The sequence below is a fragment of the Epinephelus fuscoguttatus genome, linkage group LG17, assembly GCF_011397635.1.
Source record: "Epinephelus fuscoguttatus linkage group LG17, E.fuscoguttatus.final_Chr_v1".
Taxonomy (NCBI): domain Eukaryota; kingdom Metazoa; phylum Chordata; class Actinopteri; order Perciformes; family Serranidae; genus Epinephelus; species Epinephelus fuscoguttatus.
The window spans coordinates 26,068,660-26,086,397 of record NC_064768.1 but is presented as its reverse complement, the minus strand read 5'-3'; the positions used below and the strand labels follow the sequence as shown (position 1 = coordinate 26,086,397).

The following is a 17,738-nucleotide window of genomic DNA, read 5'->3' as shown; positions in this document are numbered from 1 at the left end:
TCTCCTCTCCCTCCATCTCCACACAATATCTAATCACTTTCAAATCTGTTGCCACACCTTCTCTGCTTTGTTCAGTTTTTTTTCCAGGAACATTTTCTTTGAGCTGTTAGGTTTTAAGATGCAATTTATGTTCTGTGATTACAAAGCCAAATATTTCTCATCACAATTAGGCTTGGGTATTGAACCTCACTACGGGGTATTACAGGAAACAGGAGGATGGAAACATCGTGCAACAACAACAACAAAGAATCAAACTGGGGACATTGTAATCAAAGTCTATGGTATGCCTCTTAACCACGAGACTACCATGACGCCTGAGCCTTAATACTATTTTGTACCGACAAAAATTCATCTGCAGCAGCCAGTATAGAGGTAAAACTGCTTTCATTTCAACCGTAAGGGTGAAAGATTGAAGAAGAGGCTCTCATGCACTGTTTGTTCTTTTTACTATGTTAACAAATGCACCAAAATTCGGACATATCCTATGTAAGTACTTTGCGTATACCCCACATTATTTGGGAAGGCTGCAATGACATGACCAATGCGCTGATGGGAGTAAATAAGGAAGTAGTCCAGTAAAGAGGCAGGTTGGGCTGGTGGATGGCTCACAAAGCACAGGACTTTTATCAGGAGACCGATGTTAAGAACAATGTGAGCTTTGAATGAACTTAAAGTCATTCTAAGGTGCGTCGTCACCACGTTTCTTTTCCTAAACCTCACCACAGTAACTTTACTGACCTAAAACTGACCTCTGTAACTTATCGTGAAGTATGTAATGTCAATCATGGGGCGCTGATTCTTAGGATATCACACAAACCGTTGAATGATGATACTTTTAGTCTGGTTATCAAACCTCAGTCCTTTTTAGTTGCCGAAATGTGTCAAATTGTCTTCAAAGCTAAGCTCCATTCCTGGGGGCTCATTTTAGACAGCATCTGGTGTTCTGGAATCAAAAGGGGCGTGAAGTGTGTCGGCATCTAGTGTCATTTTACTCGTCTATTCGGCTCCATTGCGACCTCTGCTGCCGGCTTAATGGCTGAACAACAGCGCCCCCCCATTCCGTATTCATACATTTTATGGAGAACACCAAGCTGGAATAACGGTATGACATTTCTGCCTTGAGCAAGCTTTATCAGACACGCTCTTCTGACTGAATTTTGCTTGATGTTATATGAGTTAAAGCTGAACATGGAAAAACTGCTTTTAACTGGTCCTGGGACAGACTACAGCATCTCCTTATGATCAGTTCACTTGTACCTTTTGGATATTTCAAAAAATGTAATCATAAACCTCCCAACCTCTACTTGTAATTGTTTTACATGTTTAATTTTACATTTAATTATATTACTTTATCAAATTATCTACCCTAATTACAAAATTTTAGGGCTTTAGGGCTTTTCCCACATCGGAAAGTTGAGATGTCCAGATGAAATGACATATTAGAGTAGTAATAGTCTAGCTTCGGTGTCGTTGTGTATTTCCAAGTGAAACAGGATACACAGGCAGGATGGAAAAATGGGTGTGTGATAACAGTGAGGCCCCAACGGTGTAATGCCAACAGGATGGCAGCATCCATCAGGGAGAGAGACGTAGCACATCGAATGCTCTGGCGCTCTCACAGATACCACTTTCCTCAAATTGAATGAAGTCTAGCCTGCAGCTTGTGACAACAATGTTTTGGGGGTAAAAAGACACACTGGCATAGCCTACTGTTGCTCGCTAGCTAACTTAATCTTAGCTCTGTGTTGCTAAAGATTTGGATTGGTGGATGGATGTCATGATATTACTGGTTAAAAGTGGTTGGTCCTGGCTCACGTGAACACATGTCATCTCCTGTTTTACAGTAAGAAAACATGATTGGATTTGATATAATAACAAGGAGAAACAGATTTTTGGGGGGCATTTTTTTGGTATATAATGTGACTGGGGATGTGATCTCAAAGGGTTAAAAGGCATTTTTCATTTCATCTTGACTTTAATGGCTTTGTATTATTCTTATTATGTAACTGCATTTTCTCTGTCTGTAGGCTATATCTCTTTGTTGATGTTTCCTTTTCATTTTAATAATTGACTCGATGTCATTATTACTGAGTATAAATAAAGCTTGAATTAATGAATTGGCAAATTAATCAATTATGAAAATAATTACCATCCTAAATGTAAAATGCAACCCAACTGAGTTCAACTGCAACACACACTCAGGGTGCCTGAGCTCATCTTAAAATTTCAGAAAAGGAATTAATGTCAGGAGAAGTCATGCCTGTCCTCTCTCAGCACTGCCGCTGCTACCGCCACCGCCTCCTCCTCCTCCTCCTCCTCTTCCTCCTCCTCCTGCTGTGTCTAATATTTCGGTGTTGTGTGACCTGTCAATCTGTCGTGTGTGTCTGCTTCAGTCATATCATGTCTTGTCAGACAGACACCCCACTCAGTCCGACATGGGAAACAATTATCTCATCACACATACAGCTTAATAAACAATACACTCGAGGACACACACACACACACACACACACACACACACACACACGCTCTCAGTGTCAGTCAGCCTTTCAGACCTGGGTCTCTGCTGGCTAAGATTAGGGTTAATCCACAACTGTTGGAATGAAAGATTAAGAATGAATCACCTGCTGCTGCAAACATGTGCGTGTGTGTGGCTGACTGTGTGTGTGAGCGTGTGCACGCACATGGAGGTGTTAATAGAAAGGCCCTATGGGAAAGACAGCCTGCTGCAACCACCAAGCAATATTACCAAATCTCTGCCCGCCCAACCACACACACACATTTTCAGTCTGCAGCACACACACTCACATTCACACACAGCTCATTAGCTTCAATGGCTCGTTCAGACTGCAAACGCCTTTGAAAGAGCCCTTTAAAGCACTGGGGTTCAAAGGTTTACTTGAGAGAGTCCACACAAACACACACACACACACACACACACACACACACACACACACACACACACACGCTCTCACACACACACACACACAGCGGGTTTCAGTGTCTGTATTTAATTGGATCGATGTTCTTCCCTCATGATTTGCCCGTAATTGAAGGGACATGAGTAACATAAGAGAAGCCTTTTGTTACTAAGTTCCTGTTTATTAAAATGGGCAGAATAAAAGAGGAGCTCTGCAGCGACGGAGGAGAAGGAGGAGGAGGAGGAAGAGGGCTGGTGGGTGGAGGGTGTAGAGATGGATTGATGGAGAGAGGAAAAACGTTGCAGCAATGAGCTCCTGACCTCGTTCACTCCTCTGTCGGGACGCTGGGCTAAATAATTCAAACGCACACATACACAGTCACATGCCTCTCGCACACAGTATTTCTCGCTCTCGTTCGCACAAGCCGCCTCCCTGTGCTCCTTCATCGCCTGCTCTGCCTCCGTTTCAGCATGTAAACACGTAAAAACACACACCTATTTAAAATCCCCTCTTTGTGCTCCACTCAGGAAGCTCCCTCCTGAATCGAAGCTTGAAGGCCAGATCTATAAATACTCACTTCCTGTGTCCATCCTATAAACAAGTGAGCAGCCAGATGACCAGTTAAGTGCACAAACACACACACAGGTCATACACATCAGTATGCAAATAAGTAGATTTCTGTCATGGTGTGAATCCTAATGAAATTATGATGAAATGTTACTGCCCTTTTCAATGAGACTGCCAACGCAGTTAATATCAAAACTAAAACTAATTAATTCAATTTCTGCCTTGATGAAATGCATGCATCAGAAACGGATATCCGTGAATCAAAACTGACAAAATCTCAGCGTTATCAGAGGAAAAGATGACATGAAGATCGTGTTTGAAAATAGAAACTGTGACGCTGACAGATCAAAGACGAGATGAAATGAAGAGATGACAAATTGGATGAAGAAACATTTATATAGCCAATCATGTGCAGGCATGTATCTTGGAAAGATCGAACTGTGACTCATTGTGCTTTTCTTACTCTACGTCTTCCACTGCAACTGCCAACACCCCATGAGACATGAAAGCTGTTAGGTGAAGTAAAGTACAAATGTATCACCCTACAACAAGCCATTCAGATTTTCACGCACATAAAATCTCTTCCGTTTGGACACGGCTTGACGTTGTTCCCATTTTAGTTGATCTTTACCTTCTGCCTGCAGGACCAATCCCCCGAGACAACGCACTCTCTATCTTCCGCAGTGTCTTCATTTACGAGCACTCTCTACCACCATTAAGTGCAAACAAACTTAGCAGGCTTTGAGTGGGCATAGTGGCCATTTTCAAAGACAGGCTCCCAGAGGAACAGTGATAGCATTTCCAGCCAGAGGCAGTCAAAAACGTCTCCACCAATGACATGCAGCCAAGGAAACAAGCTCCTTGATCAGAGCTTTGAAACCAGAAAAGATTTGGTCTCATTAGTGGTCGACTGGCATGAAAGCAACAACCTGGTTCCAAGATTTTATCACTTGTTTATTTTAGTATATAGCTGATCATACAAGATATCATTTTATGGCCAAATCAGTGCCTGACAAATGTCCATGGATGATTGTTTAGTCTGTAAAATGAGTGAAAAATAGCCATCACAAGTTTTCAGAGAACAGTGAGACGACTCACAAAGATATAAATCAGAGAAAAGCAGAAAATTATCAAAGCTAAGAGGCTGGAAGCAGAAAATGTTTGCCTCTTTTTGGCCATTAGTATTAGTTAGAGATGATAGGGAATTACAGAAGAGAGATGGGGAATGAGACACAGTAAAGGTTTCCACTGGAATCAAACTGGGGACACTGAGATTGTGACGATCGACACCTTAGCCAGGGAGCCACAAAATTATTGCTAATTAATAGACTGACAAAACGATCATGGGCTGCTACTAATGATCTTTTATGGCTGATCATGCTCCTCTATTAAAGCAAGTCCTCACCCACAAAATGACCATTTGTATATCAATTAGTCACACTGTGTTCCCTTAAATTCATGAAGAAAACTGTGTTTTTCTTACATGCCTCCACTGTGAACGGTGAACATATGGATTTACTGATTAATTGGGAACCACATTTAACAGCAAAACTGCATGAAAACATCTGTTTCACAAACTCACACATCTTGTGCAGTATGATCCAAGTCTCATTAATCCAGTCATATGTTCAGTACTTCTCTAACATATGCATTTTCACTAAAAAAGAGATGGAGTCTGGCTTTGATGAGAGCACAGATAAGTTTAACTTTTTTACTTTCTGCTCAGTTCAAAACAGTACGAGTTGTGAGAGTGGTCCCTAATCAATCAACAAATCAATATGTTCACTGTTTTCACTGGAGCCAATACAAGTTTTCTTCATTGATTTGACTAATTGATTTCATTTTGTGGGTGAAGAATTCTTTCAGCAGCCTTTCACCAGGTTATCTCAAATGCTTGGCCTTTTTTTCCAAAATAAATTTGACTAACAGAATTGATGGTAATTATTATTCTTTGACAACAATTCAGGGCTTATTTTACTCTATCAGTTTAGTCCATGAAGTATCAGAAATGTATAAAAAAAAAAATGTCTGACAGAATGTACGCAATTGTCTCAGCACTCAGAGATAATCAGTAGATTTCACTAAAGACTTAGAAAACCAGCAAATATTCACATTTTAGAAGAAGGAGCCAGAGGATGCTTTGCATTCTCTCTTTGAAAATTACTTTAGAAAACTTGGAAACTAAAGAAGATTCATTGTCTGTCCTTTGACTAATTAATTGACTAATCATTGCAGATCCATCTCCATGACAACAAGGAAAACCCCATCTGCTGATCAAGATTGCTTGATTTGTCTCAATGCTCCAGAAGAAGATACTAAGTGGACCTTTGTCAAACCACGATTTCCAAGATCTTGATGTTCTGCTGACCAGCGATTCTACTACTCAGTTTAACGACTGTTTCATTGACAGATTCAGTTTTCAGATTCAAATCGGCGCTGAAAAAAAAAAAGTAACAAAACCGTGTAAATGTAAAGTTGCTCACAAAATTAGCATCAACAAACAAACAGGCCAACAGATGGAGAGGGAGATGGAGGGAGCTGCGTGCTGGAGGTCAGATGGAGGGCGGCCTCTCAGCGACGACACTCAGGGTCTGATCGGGAGTGTGAAGGCCGGCATTATCGCGGCCTGCGCCCGCTCTTATCAGCTGCCTGACGGGAAATACACATTCCTGCATTCCCATTGGACCGCATTGGGTTTCAGCCCTGTGTGACCCCGCCCATCCGGCCCTTCGTTAACCTAATTACTGTGTCGTTATAGAAATGTGTGAAGAAAGAAAGAGTGGTACTAAAGAGATACAAATACACACATGGATGATGTGAGTGAAAAATGATGGGGAGGCGGCATCTGTGATCCTCAAACACACACACACACACACACACACTCATAGGTTTGTAGTGGAAAGGAGGCGCCCTGTTTTTGAGGTTTTCATTTATAGCAAAATCTCTGACACACAGAAATCCCAGAATGCTTTGTGGTTTTGGGAGCCGGTGCTGCGTTTATGCTCTCTAATTTAGAGTCCTGTAATAGCTCAAACACACACACACACACACACACACACACACACACACACACAAACACACACACTGCTATAAAAGTGAAACACAAGCCCTCTCTGCACTTGTATATTTTTCAGTTTATTGTAGTGAAACAGACAGACAGGAGAGGAGATGAGGAAGAGAAGAAAAGAGGCAGAGGGAGCAGTAAAAAGAGACAGAAAGAAGGGAGGAAGAAGTAAAAGCGCAGAGTCAGAAAAAAGAGAATGAGATATAAAAAGCTGTGAATGAGAGAAGCAACAGAGGTGACGAGGAGGAAAAAAACTAGACGAAACAGAATGAAAGAGAGCGAGAGGAAGGAGGGAAGGGAGGAGAGCAGGGCGATAAAGCTGTGACAGCGGCAGCCATGCTGGTTGTCATGGCGACGGCCGCGGAGAGAGCAGGTAGAGCACAGTCTCCTGGGAATGAGCAGCGCACGCCTCCCTCCCCCCACCCTCACTTTCTCACTCGACATCCCTCCATCCTGGCTCCGTCTCCGTCCCTCCATCTCCATCCTCCTGGCCTCGCTCCATCCCCCTCATCCCCCTCCTCTCCCTCACCATATCCCAGTATCCCCCATCTTCTCCTCCTCTCGCCTCCCACTGTCTCTTCCCACTTCTGGTCCCGTCTTTCCCTCAGCTTCTGGGCTCTACCCCGTCTTTTGTCATCCTCTCTCGACCACTCATCGCTCGATCTGTTTCCCTTTCTCCTTCCCTTCCCGCTCCTCCACGTCTTCCCCCCTGCTATCTCACATCCCCATCTCGCCATTACCTTAACTCTTTTTCCATCCTTACCTCTCTCCATTTTATTCTTTCCACTCCTTCCCTCCTTCTCATTATCCTGTGCTCTGTACACCTCCCTTTTCCACTCCTCTCCTCTCCCTCCTTCCTTTTCTCTCTCTATATTCATCTAACCCCCCTCTCCAGAGAATATGTATGTGAGTATGTCTGCGCAGTGCTGCCCAATTACTGCAAGGGAGACTCTGTGTGTGTGAGTGTGTGTGTTTAGTATCTACACAAGCTGTGTTTCTAGCCTGTTTTGACCTACCTAAAACACCTCCAGCGTTCTCCGTCTCCCTCTGACTCACTGAATCAACAAAACTGCTGCACACCACCGCGACTGTTCGCTAGCACTGTAAGAGTGTGTGTGAGATAATCAGGACTTTAATGTTAATGTGCATCTGTGCATATATGTGAACAAGCGTGTCGGCACTTGTGTGTGTGTGTGTGTGTGTGTTGCTGGTTGTGATGAGAGGAGCCAAAGTTTCCAGCTGGACGAATTCAGGCTGTAGCTGCATTCTTTCTGATTCGTGGGATGACTTGAACGCATTCCATGGGGAGAGTTTAGTGTTGCACAATGTTGTGGAGCCAAATGATTGAATAAAACAGGTACTTTCTAAACTGTGACTGGCAGTGTGAACAGAGATTTGCACAGACTAGAGAGTGCAACAATATGGCACCTCAGCCTGGGTATCTGTAAGTAGAGATGTTGTTATATTGCACCTTTTCAGCAGTTGTCCTTCAGATATGTGAAAGAACCAACACTGCTAAGTACTTACAAGTAAAATGCCTGCATTTAAATCCTTTCAGTAAAAATATTAATGGCTAAAAGGACGCAAGGTATCAAGTAAGGTTACTAATTCTGCTGTAAAAAGCCTCTCTGACTGGTACAAGCACCAATGTATTGGCAGTATTTACTATTTTAGATGATCTAGGTGGAGCTAGTTGAGGTTAGGCCCTTCAAAAACGGTCACAAGATCAATCTGAGGGGTTGTGAGATGATTAATGAGAAAGGAAAGAAGAAAAGTTCAAGTGCACATATTTGTATGAAGTTTCAGACTACTCTGTAATCTTTGCTTTTTCGTGAGCTTTACCTCCCTAGGCCTCGAAGGGCGTTGGCTTCACAGAGCTTGACAACTTTGCGTCCTTTCCACATACTCTATGTAATGGAACTTTAAAATAATGACCTCAGACAGATTTTTAAAAGATACTTTTTAGGGCTTGTTTGCCTCTAATTGATAGGACAGCTGTTACTGTGACGGGGGAAAGAGAGGGGTGACGACATGCAGCAAAGGTTGGAATTAAACCCATAGCTGCTGTGGCAAGGACAAAGACCTACTCTAACAGGTGAGCTAATGGGCGCCCTGACAATTTGTGCTTCTTTTTAGGAGGCAGGAGTGAAAATTAGTCATCCTTAACACTTGTTGTGTTATCGTTTCAGAGTGACAAAGACAGCTGGGAAACAATTAGATACAAAATAGGATGTAGGCTCGACAGGAAGGGTTTTTCTTGGCAATTGTTATGTTTTTCCAAGACTATCTATAGATTATTTTCATTCTGTTTTTGAACAGGCTTGGAAAAATGGTGCATATAGCTGCCATAAATGGAAAAAAACCTGAATATGCCCCCAGACCCTCTCTAGGTTTAGGCTGAGCCCCACATGTCTCCAACATCTGGCTCCTCCTGCTACTCAGTGAGAGGTTCCAAACTTTTATGGGGTCGAAGACAGCAAATGCTTGATGTATCTTTTTTTAAACTGAGTTGGATGTCTAGTGGATGTCTAGTGGACTTTACATTATGTACTCATGGTTCAACCATGTAGCGCCTGACAGTTATCGACTAAAATATTCAATTGAATCTTAAACTCCACTGGTAGCCAATGGCACGAGGCCAACACTGGAGTAATGAGCTTCCTGCACTTTATCTTTGGTTGAAGACAGGCTTCAGCATTTTGAACCTTCTGCAAACAAGCTGCAGCACCCAGGCTCAGGCCGGAATATAATGAATCACAATAATGTAGTCTATAAAAGCGTGGATTAATTCTGAAGCACGTTCAAAAGATAAAATACGTCTGACCTTACAAAAATTGTGACACCTAAATGTGACACGGCATGCAGTTTGATGTTAGATGTTAGGAGACCCGAGGGACCAACAGGGATCTCGGCTGACGTTACTGTCTCTATGAGGCTGTGGCACGCCCCTATTTTAAGCCAGCAAAGGCAGTGTGTCACATGAAACTAGACAACCTCAGGCATCTAGTGGTATTAACTGTGTCATGTTAGCTTCTCAGAAAAGGAGCTAAATAACACTCCAAAGTTAAGATGAATTCTGGTGATGGAAAATTGGCATAACCGTTTTCACCTCAAGATATTAGAATGAAAATGGGTTCAATTGGTACCCATGAGTCCCCCTTTTACAGACATGCCCACTTTAGGATAATCCCATGCAGCTTTTTGCATGCTGGGGTCCATTAACAGTATCTGAATTACATAAATAGCTCGTGACTGGAAAGCAGAGACTCATGTGGATTCAATGAGTCCAACTGTATGATGATTATATTAGTCCCCGTGGTCTCACAACATTCTAGTCAGAGCATTTTTTTTAACTTGATCTCACTGTATAAAATAACCCATTGTGACCTTGAGCAATAATCACAGCCTTGTGAAACTTAACAGCCACAAACTAGAGACCTTGGGCATTCAGAGGATGTACCGCTTTCATGGGTATATTAACAATAACAAGGTTTCTCAGCAGTTTCATGAACAGAAATCCTCGCCATTACAGCTGCAACAATTTGTCAAATATTGAGTTGTCTATCGACTGAAAATACATTGGCAGCTATTGTGATTATCGAAAAATGATTTTAGTAATTCTTTAAAGTGAAAAAGCCAAATTAGCTCTTTTCAAGCTTCTTAAATTTGACAATCTGATGTTTTTCTTTGTCATACACATGAATAAACTGAGTAGTTTTGGACGTTGGGACTATTGGTTGGATAAAACATACCGTCTTAAGACATCTAGTGAGGTCTAGGAAATTAGACAGGGCACGTTTCTCTATTTTCTAACATTTTTACTGACAAAACAATTAATTGGATAATCAAGAAAATAACTGGCAGATTAATTGAATATAAAGATAATGGTATGTTGCAGTCCTACTTGCAATCCAATCACAGAAAAGTGTCAGTTCTTACAGAAAAATGTTTGATACTGAATTGATATTGGAATTGGTGCTTTGGGGGGATTTTTATCAGTTTTCAAGTGTCAAAATGGTTAAATTTGGCACCAAATGAATCATCAGGTTCCCAGCTTTCGGTTGATGTACACCTCTGCTGTGTGGCATATACTGCTAACCTGCTATCTCCAACTAAAGATCCCATTTCCCCCCTAAAAACAACCTAAATGGGTCTATGGTGGGCCTCTAAAGGTCCCAGAGATTGCTGCGAGGTCTTTTGTGCTCCCTCGGGCCCAATAATGACAACTTCTGATTTATCCTCACTCCCAATTGATAGTTTTCTTCACCGGGCTGAGCTTTTAGTTAGCGCAGATTCTCAGCTCCCATTGTTCTTTCAGCTCAGAGGGAGGACACAGAGAAATACAGGTATTGTGCAGGCAGGTTCCTCCGTCCCCGCACGCTGTTATCAGTCTAATAGTAAATGGGAAATTCCATTCCTTCCGAGTTGAATCGGACTCTAAAACTTTCTCCGCGAGAAAGGAAAACTAATTTCAGTCAAATGCGGCACATCTGCCACGCCGGTCCTTCCCATGTGATAAGAAATTGCTTTCAGATATGGGTGAGCAGCATGTGTACACATCCAACACACACACACACACACACATAAATATCCAAAAGGGAGGAGATGGGCAGAGGGAAGGAGGGGGAGATGTTTTTCTCACTGAAGGCTGTCATTATTCTCTCTCTCTCTCTCTCTCTCTCTCCGTCCATGCTCACCTCTAGACATCGGCCCCCTGAATGCAGCTCCGGATATGAACCTAGATCCTTTTCATTTCCTCTATCCATTGCAAGGTGACCCCATACTCTCACCTATCCTTTCACACACACACCTGAAATATCTCCTCCACGCCAGGAGTGGGTTTACCTGCCAGCTCGTGTGCGTTTGTGTGTGAGGGGACTTTGTCCTCCAGGAGCGGGAGAAGGACCCACTTCCTGTGTCAAATTGCCTCTCACATTCCACACTCTCCCTCAATCCGCCTCGCTCGGGCTATTTTTTCCTCTTTCTTGCTCCTTCTCTCTTTCTTCGTCTCTCTATGGGGGGCTTTGTCGGCTATCGGTGGCACAAAACACTGATTCATTCCATGAGTTAAACATGATCCTCCAGAACACAACACTTTTCCGCCGCACACACTCTCACGCGCACACTTTTCAAGGAGTGAGGGCTGGCGAGAACAAGTTTTTGGCAGTAAAGATTCACTATTTTTGAGCCCACACACAGACAGATGGACAGTCAGCGCTCTCACGGAGGCAGATGGATGCACACACGCGCGCACACACACACACACACACACACACACACACACACACACACACACAAGCTATCCGTGGGACACAACAGATGTCTGTGGGAAAATCAGCCTCCGATGTAAAATATAGTCGCCCGGATATGATGTCACAACTCCGATAACAGGAAATACCCACTGAGACATGACACCGGGGATCACTCATCAGAGGAAACACACACGCAAACACATAAGAGTCGGCTGATCTCAAGCCAAGAGCCATCTAAACAAAGATCTTGTCAGCAAATGTGACCAAAGGGTCGTGTGTGTGCGTGTGTGTGTGCATTAAAGGCCTGGGTTGTTTGAGGTGAGTCTTGCAATTATTAGACTGTTGAAGTGTGTTACCAATTCAAGCACCACCTGCATCCATCTGTGCGCTCCTAACACGGTGTATATTTAAGTGTGTATGTGCATGTGTATATATGTGTCACACCTGTCTCCATCTGTACACTTAAAGACAGATTAGGTCAGCTCGGGGCCAAGGATCTTTGGCAGAGACTGCAACCGACTGACCCAGTAATAATCTGTGTGTGTGTGTGTGTGTGTGTGTGTGTGTGTCTGTGTGTGTGTCTGTGTGAGTAGTGTTGAAAACCCCTGCCAAAACCAGTGGAGCATCACAGTCGAAGCAGCACAAAGGAACTATGAGATGTTGACAATACAAATATTGTGGCTGAGCGATGAATTAGGCGAGGCGATCCGCTGCCCCGAGGCCACAGACCTCGAGGGGACCTAAAAAGCCTCAGGTCCACTGCGGGAAAATTATTTTTTAATATGATTATTTGAAAAGTGGTTAGCAAATCTGCATCACTAAAATACAATATCAACTGAGGTAGGTCCTCCATTTTTTAGTGGAGTCAAAATCTTGTGTCAAAATCTAGTTTAAAGAGCCTCACTGCTTTAGTTAATGTCGTGCTCACGTGCAACACATTCCTATTAAGTTCTGTCATGGGATTTTTCAATGAGGAAGAAAAAGGGATCTTAAATTATCATTCCAGCAACAGCAGCGGACTTTATGGCAACTTAAAGGCAGGGACGGATTATCACACAATGCACCCCCTGGGCACAAATACACAAAAGCCCCCCCACCTCTCTTACATAAAAGCCAGACATGCACATTTTGTAATTGTTCAGCCTCCTTTTGTGTCGTTGTTTTGCATCTCTTTGTAGTCGCACTGCATCTGTTTGTGGTTTTGTGTCTCGTTGAGGTCATTTAGTGTCTTTCTTTGGTCTTTTTTGTGGCTCTTTGTGGTTGTTTTGCCCCTTCTTGTGGTTATTTGTGTCTCTCTGCAGTTCCTTGCATCTCTTTAAGGTCATTTTAAATCTCTTCCCGGTCTGTACATGTTAATTTTAAGGATGCATTCACACTGGCACTTTTTGGTCCACTTTAAACGAACCGTGGTCCGCTTCCACGGATAGTTCGGTTCATTTGGTGTGGTGTGAACACTCATGTAAATTCTGATGCGGACCAAACGAGCGAACCCTGGTCCGCTGGAAAACTGGGGGAGTCTGTTCACTTGCAAATGAACCCTGGTGCGGTTCGCTTACAGTGGGAACTGCAAACGGACTATCCAGCGAACTGAAGAGAGGAAGTGACGTAGAGTGCATTGCATTTTGGTGTTTGGGGTTTTTGTGGTAACCAAGCCGGCTGAAGGGGATGGATTTCCGTTTTCGGTCCTGGCCAGTCGATGAGCCGGGTTTTCTTCTTCCTCATGCTTTTTTTCTTCCTGGTCAGTGGTCGTTTCGGGCAATACCGCCCCCAAACGAGCAGCTGTTGTAACCGCGTGACATTGTCCAGACAGTTTGGTCCGCTTTAAAAAAATGCAGTATGAAAGTGAACTGAACCAAATGAAGGTGTGAAATTTCCCCTGGACTATCCTGGTTTGAATGCGCCCCTAAGTGACATTTCACAGGTGAGGACAAGGGGCCCCCCTTACACTTTGGCCCCCTGAGCCTGTGTCCAGTATGCCATGTCAGGAATCATTTGATGCTCGGAGCCAACAAGGTATTTAAACATTGCACCAAGGGTGTAGGTTTCACTTCAACATTGGTGGATGCACATATGAAACGGGATTTGGAGGGTCCTCCAACAGAAAATTTGAGCGTCATAAGGGGCCCTATATCACATTTAGGCCCGAAGCTTTTAACGGCATAATCCGGCCATGAATGAGGGTATAATAAGAACAGGTAAAGCATCATGCAGTATTATGAAGAGTACTATAAACTCAGTTTGGAGCCGCAGTAACACAGACTGGAGGGAATAATTTGAAGGATGTTTATTTGTATATTTACATCTAAAAGCAGATCTGCATTTCGGCGCCTGCTTCCTTTTCTCTCAATGATTCAATGAGCTTCCACCCTCCTCTTCCTCCACCTCCATCCTCCTCATAGGATAAATCTGGATTAATCGGTAACGGAAGGTGTGGGCGTGCTATGGTGGGGCGCGTGAAGCTCGGCGTGGATGGTTCCGGAGAGGAGGTGTGTGGGGAGAGAAACAGTGAGGAGGTGGGGAGATGGGGAGGGGGGGGGCTCGCGCATTCCTAATCAGCTTCCCTTCTCGCGATTCCCGATGACATCATTCCATCCAAGCCTTCGTTCGCGCACCGCATCGCCGTTAACGTCCCCGTTACCCCACCCACTTTTCGCCACAAACACACACACACACACACACACGCACGCACCAAACACACGCGCCTCCGGTTATAACGGGAGGATGCCCCTGGTCGGATCTTGGCACTTGGACAATGAAGCCTCCGTTAACTGATAGTTAAAGGAGCGTGCACCTTACAGGTTGGATATCGGACATCTAACCCCCCTCTCTCACACGCGCGCGCGCGCACACACACGCACACACACACACACACACGTCCTATAGCTAGCGCGACTACCCGGTAATAAAGTCGTTAAAGCCGCAGTATGACTGGAGCCCCCCAAATTAACGGCAGGATATGAGCCGGTGCCACAGACACCACATACCGAGGCAGCGCACAAAGACCCGTAATCAAGCTCAATTAGAGATTACCCGCTAATTACCGACACACACACATGCACGCACACACCCCCTGACTCAAGGGGACATGGGCCACAATAAACCCCGACACTGAGACACAAAGGCTGGTGTGTGTGTGTGTGTGTGTGTGTGTGTGTGTGAGAGAGAATCAGGGGGGTGGGGTGCACGGGAGTCGCCAGCCCCCCTAGCGGGAGTCACGGACGGCCAATAAGGGCTGATAAGTAGGTCGAGTGCAGGATTTCCTACCGATCACCAGCCGTCACTGTCTCATTGATGATAGCGCGCACTGCACACACACACTCATGCACGCACGCACAGTAAAAAATTGCCCTGGCTCCTATGTGCCCAAGAGCTCCCCGGTTAACAAAGGATCTGAGGCTGGCGCTTACCGTGGCGGTGTGAGCGAGCAGCGCCGTGAGCGCCAGTAGCCAGGGCAGCTTCATAGTCGGGGTGCGCGGGCACAGCCTCCCGGGGCCGCCGCTGCCTTCACGGGGTTCAGGGAGGTGGGGGGAGACAAAAGCTGCTGCTGCTGCTGCTGCTGCCGCTCGCTGTCGGTGTCTCGGTAGTCTGTCCAACTTCAGAGCGCGCAGCCCGTCCGCGCGACCATCCGTCCTTCTAGTCGGGCTTTTTAATCCAAGGTTTTACGCGCTGCTGCCGCTGCTGGTCCAGGTAACAAGAGGAGCAACGCGAGGCCTCCTCTCCTTCTTCTCTGTCTCTTCCTCCGAGTTTCTGTGCTCGAGACCTGATAGATTTACTACCGGGAGACGCCAGACCTCGTCTCTGTCTCCTCACACACACACAGACACACACACAGCCTCTCTGTGAACACACACTCTGCCTCTCTCTCTCTCCTCCCCCTCTCCGTTGAGGGCAGGATGTTCCGTATGGCGACGCTGCTTGGCCTGGGAGTCTGGCAGAAGGAGGGGTGTGTGTGTGTGTGTGTGTGTGTGTGTGGGAGCGTATAGTGTGTGTGTGTGTGTGTGTGTGTGTGTGTTAAAAGTATAGGGGAGGGGGGGGATCTCCGCGAGCAAGGGCGAGGATGCCCCCTGCAGCTCGTTTAGGCACCCGCAGCCCTTTAAACACATAAACACAGCACACATGCAGGAGGCATGGCGCACCGCGCACCGCGGGCCTCTCATGGCTGCTCCCTCGTTGTGCCTTTTGTTTGGCGCGCAGGTGCTTCCGGCTGGCCGCGCGCCATCATCACACACCTTTACAGGTCAGCGGCGGTGCTGCGCTGTGATTGGCTGAGTCACGGTCAAGCTGTCTTTACAAAAAAAAACCCTTCCTGATGAGCTCACACCTGTGCTTACGTCAGAACAACAAATATTAATGCGCTACTCGCACTGTAGCCTACTTGTGTCGCCGCTGCTCAGTGACACCTGCAAGCAACATAAACATTATTTAAGGTAAAAAAATTTTAACTTAAATCACCATGAAACGTCCCCAGTTGACATCGAGGCAATAATTATGCAAGTTTTCTTAAATGGTATGCTTAAAAATGCAAATGAAATATTATCTTATTTAAATAGTATAGCTAATTTGCAAACATAAATCTGAACATAAAGTCATTGTAAAGCTATTTTGTTGACATATTAGAGTAAAAGGCCTTTACAGAGGGATTTTTGGATATCTCTTTTATCACTCAACTCAACAGCATTTTTTTTAGGAATAAAATGTTATATAAATCAGACTATAAATGATATATGAACAAACCCTCTGTAAAAACCCTCAGAATAAGGCTTTCTTTAAGTAAAATCAGTTACACAACATTTTCCTTCAGGTTTCCTAAAATGTTCACGTAAGTATTTAAGGTTTTCTTCTTATCTTGGCCTTATACTTAGTAAGTAATCCCTTAAAGTTAGTTAAATCATTGCACAAAAGACTTAAGGTATCAGCAAACAAATAGTTATCATGGACACTGCAGTATTTGACCACTGTTAAATCTTTTTCAATGCAGTAAATGCCTCAACAGTTTTACTTAGCTAAGGAAACTTTGTAAGGGATTCTGTTAAACACCCTTAGGTAAGTCCCTCAGCTTAGGAAAAGTTAAGTCTTAAGTTTCATGCTTTACTTATCAGAGAAGAAGGCGACTTACTTTTCTTTTTCATCCTCCCCAAAGCTACAAATATTTTTCCTGACCTTCTCTGAGTGACTGGCAGAACATGCACGACCTTCACTCCAACATCAATTAGCAATTAGATTTCTAAAACTTACCCTGTGATGTTTGAAAGTTAAGAGTTGAAGACAAAATTCTGGAGTCAAAAAAAAAAAAAGCCTTGGGTTTTCTCTCTCATGGTGCATGCTGGTTAGTTTGTGCAAATGTTTATGTTGGCTAAATTTTTAATGAGACATAAAATAACCATTTTAAGTGCAGATTTGATCTTTTTTTCTGTTGGAAGCATTCCTCAAACATAATGTGTCCAAGGACTGTCAGAAATTTGAAAGTCTTGGAGCACCTAATAGCTTTTTTTTAATTATTATTATTTAATTAAAATATTAAATTCTGGCCATGATTAATGGTGCCATTTTTCTGATTTTTAGAAGAAACATGCCAAGCATGTTTCTTCTAAAAATCAGCAGTAAAATAAATACAAAATATAACCATTTAAATTTGAATGACCCTCCCCCTTGACATGCCTTCCGATCTTGCACCACCCACTCCGCCCTTATAAGTAACGAACAGTCCCTAAGTGCTACTGACATGGAGATTTTTGAGTCCCTGCACGAGAAAAGACAATTTGAGAAAACTGCCTTTAATGACATGCATTGCAAAATTCCATTCATTTTTAAACAAATGATAAAACACTATGGTACAATTTTAACTCATAGATATCACCATGAAATGTACCCAGATGATAACTTATTTTAAGACAATGATTTTTGCACTGAAAACTGTTTGCACCTGGATTGTCT

The 17,738-nt window shown here is 43.9% G+C and overlaps 1 protein-coding gene across 1 annotated transcript in view; it reads right to left on the bottom strand.

The window, feature by feature from the left end:
* sdc3 (syndecan 3) overlaps positions 1 to 15,715 on the bottom strand; it is a 50,922-nt gene extending 35,207 nt beyond the window's left edge. Inside the window, exon 1 of the mRNA XM_049601807.1 lies at positions 15,212 to 15,715. Within this exon, the coding sequence (XP_049457764.1) occupies positions 15,212 to 15,265 (54 nt within the window). The 5' untranslated portion in view covers positions 15,266 to 15,715. The remainder of the gene's footprint in view (positions 1 to 15,211) is intronic.
* Positions 15,716 to 17,738: the final 2,023 nt, after the last annotated feature.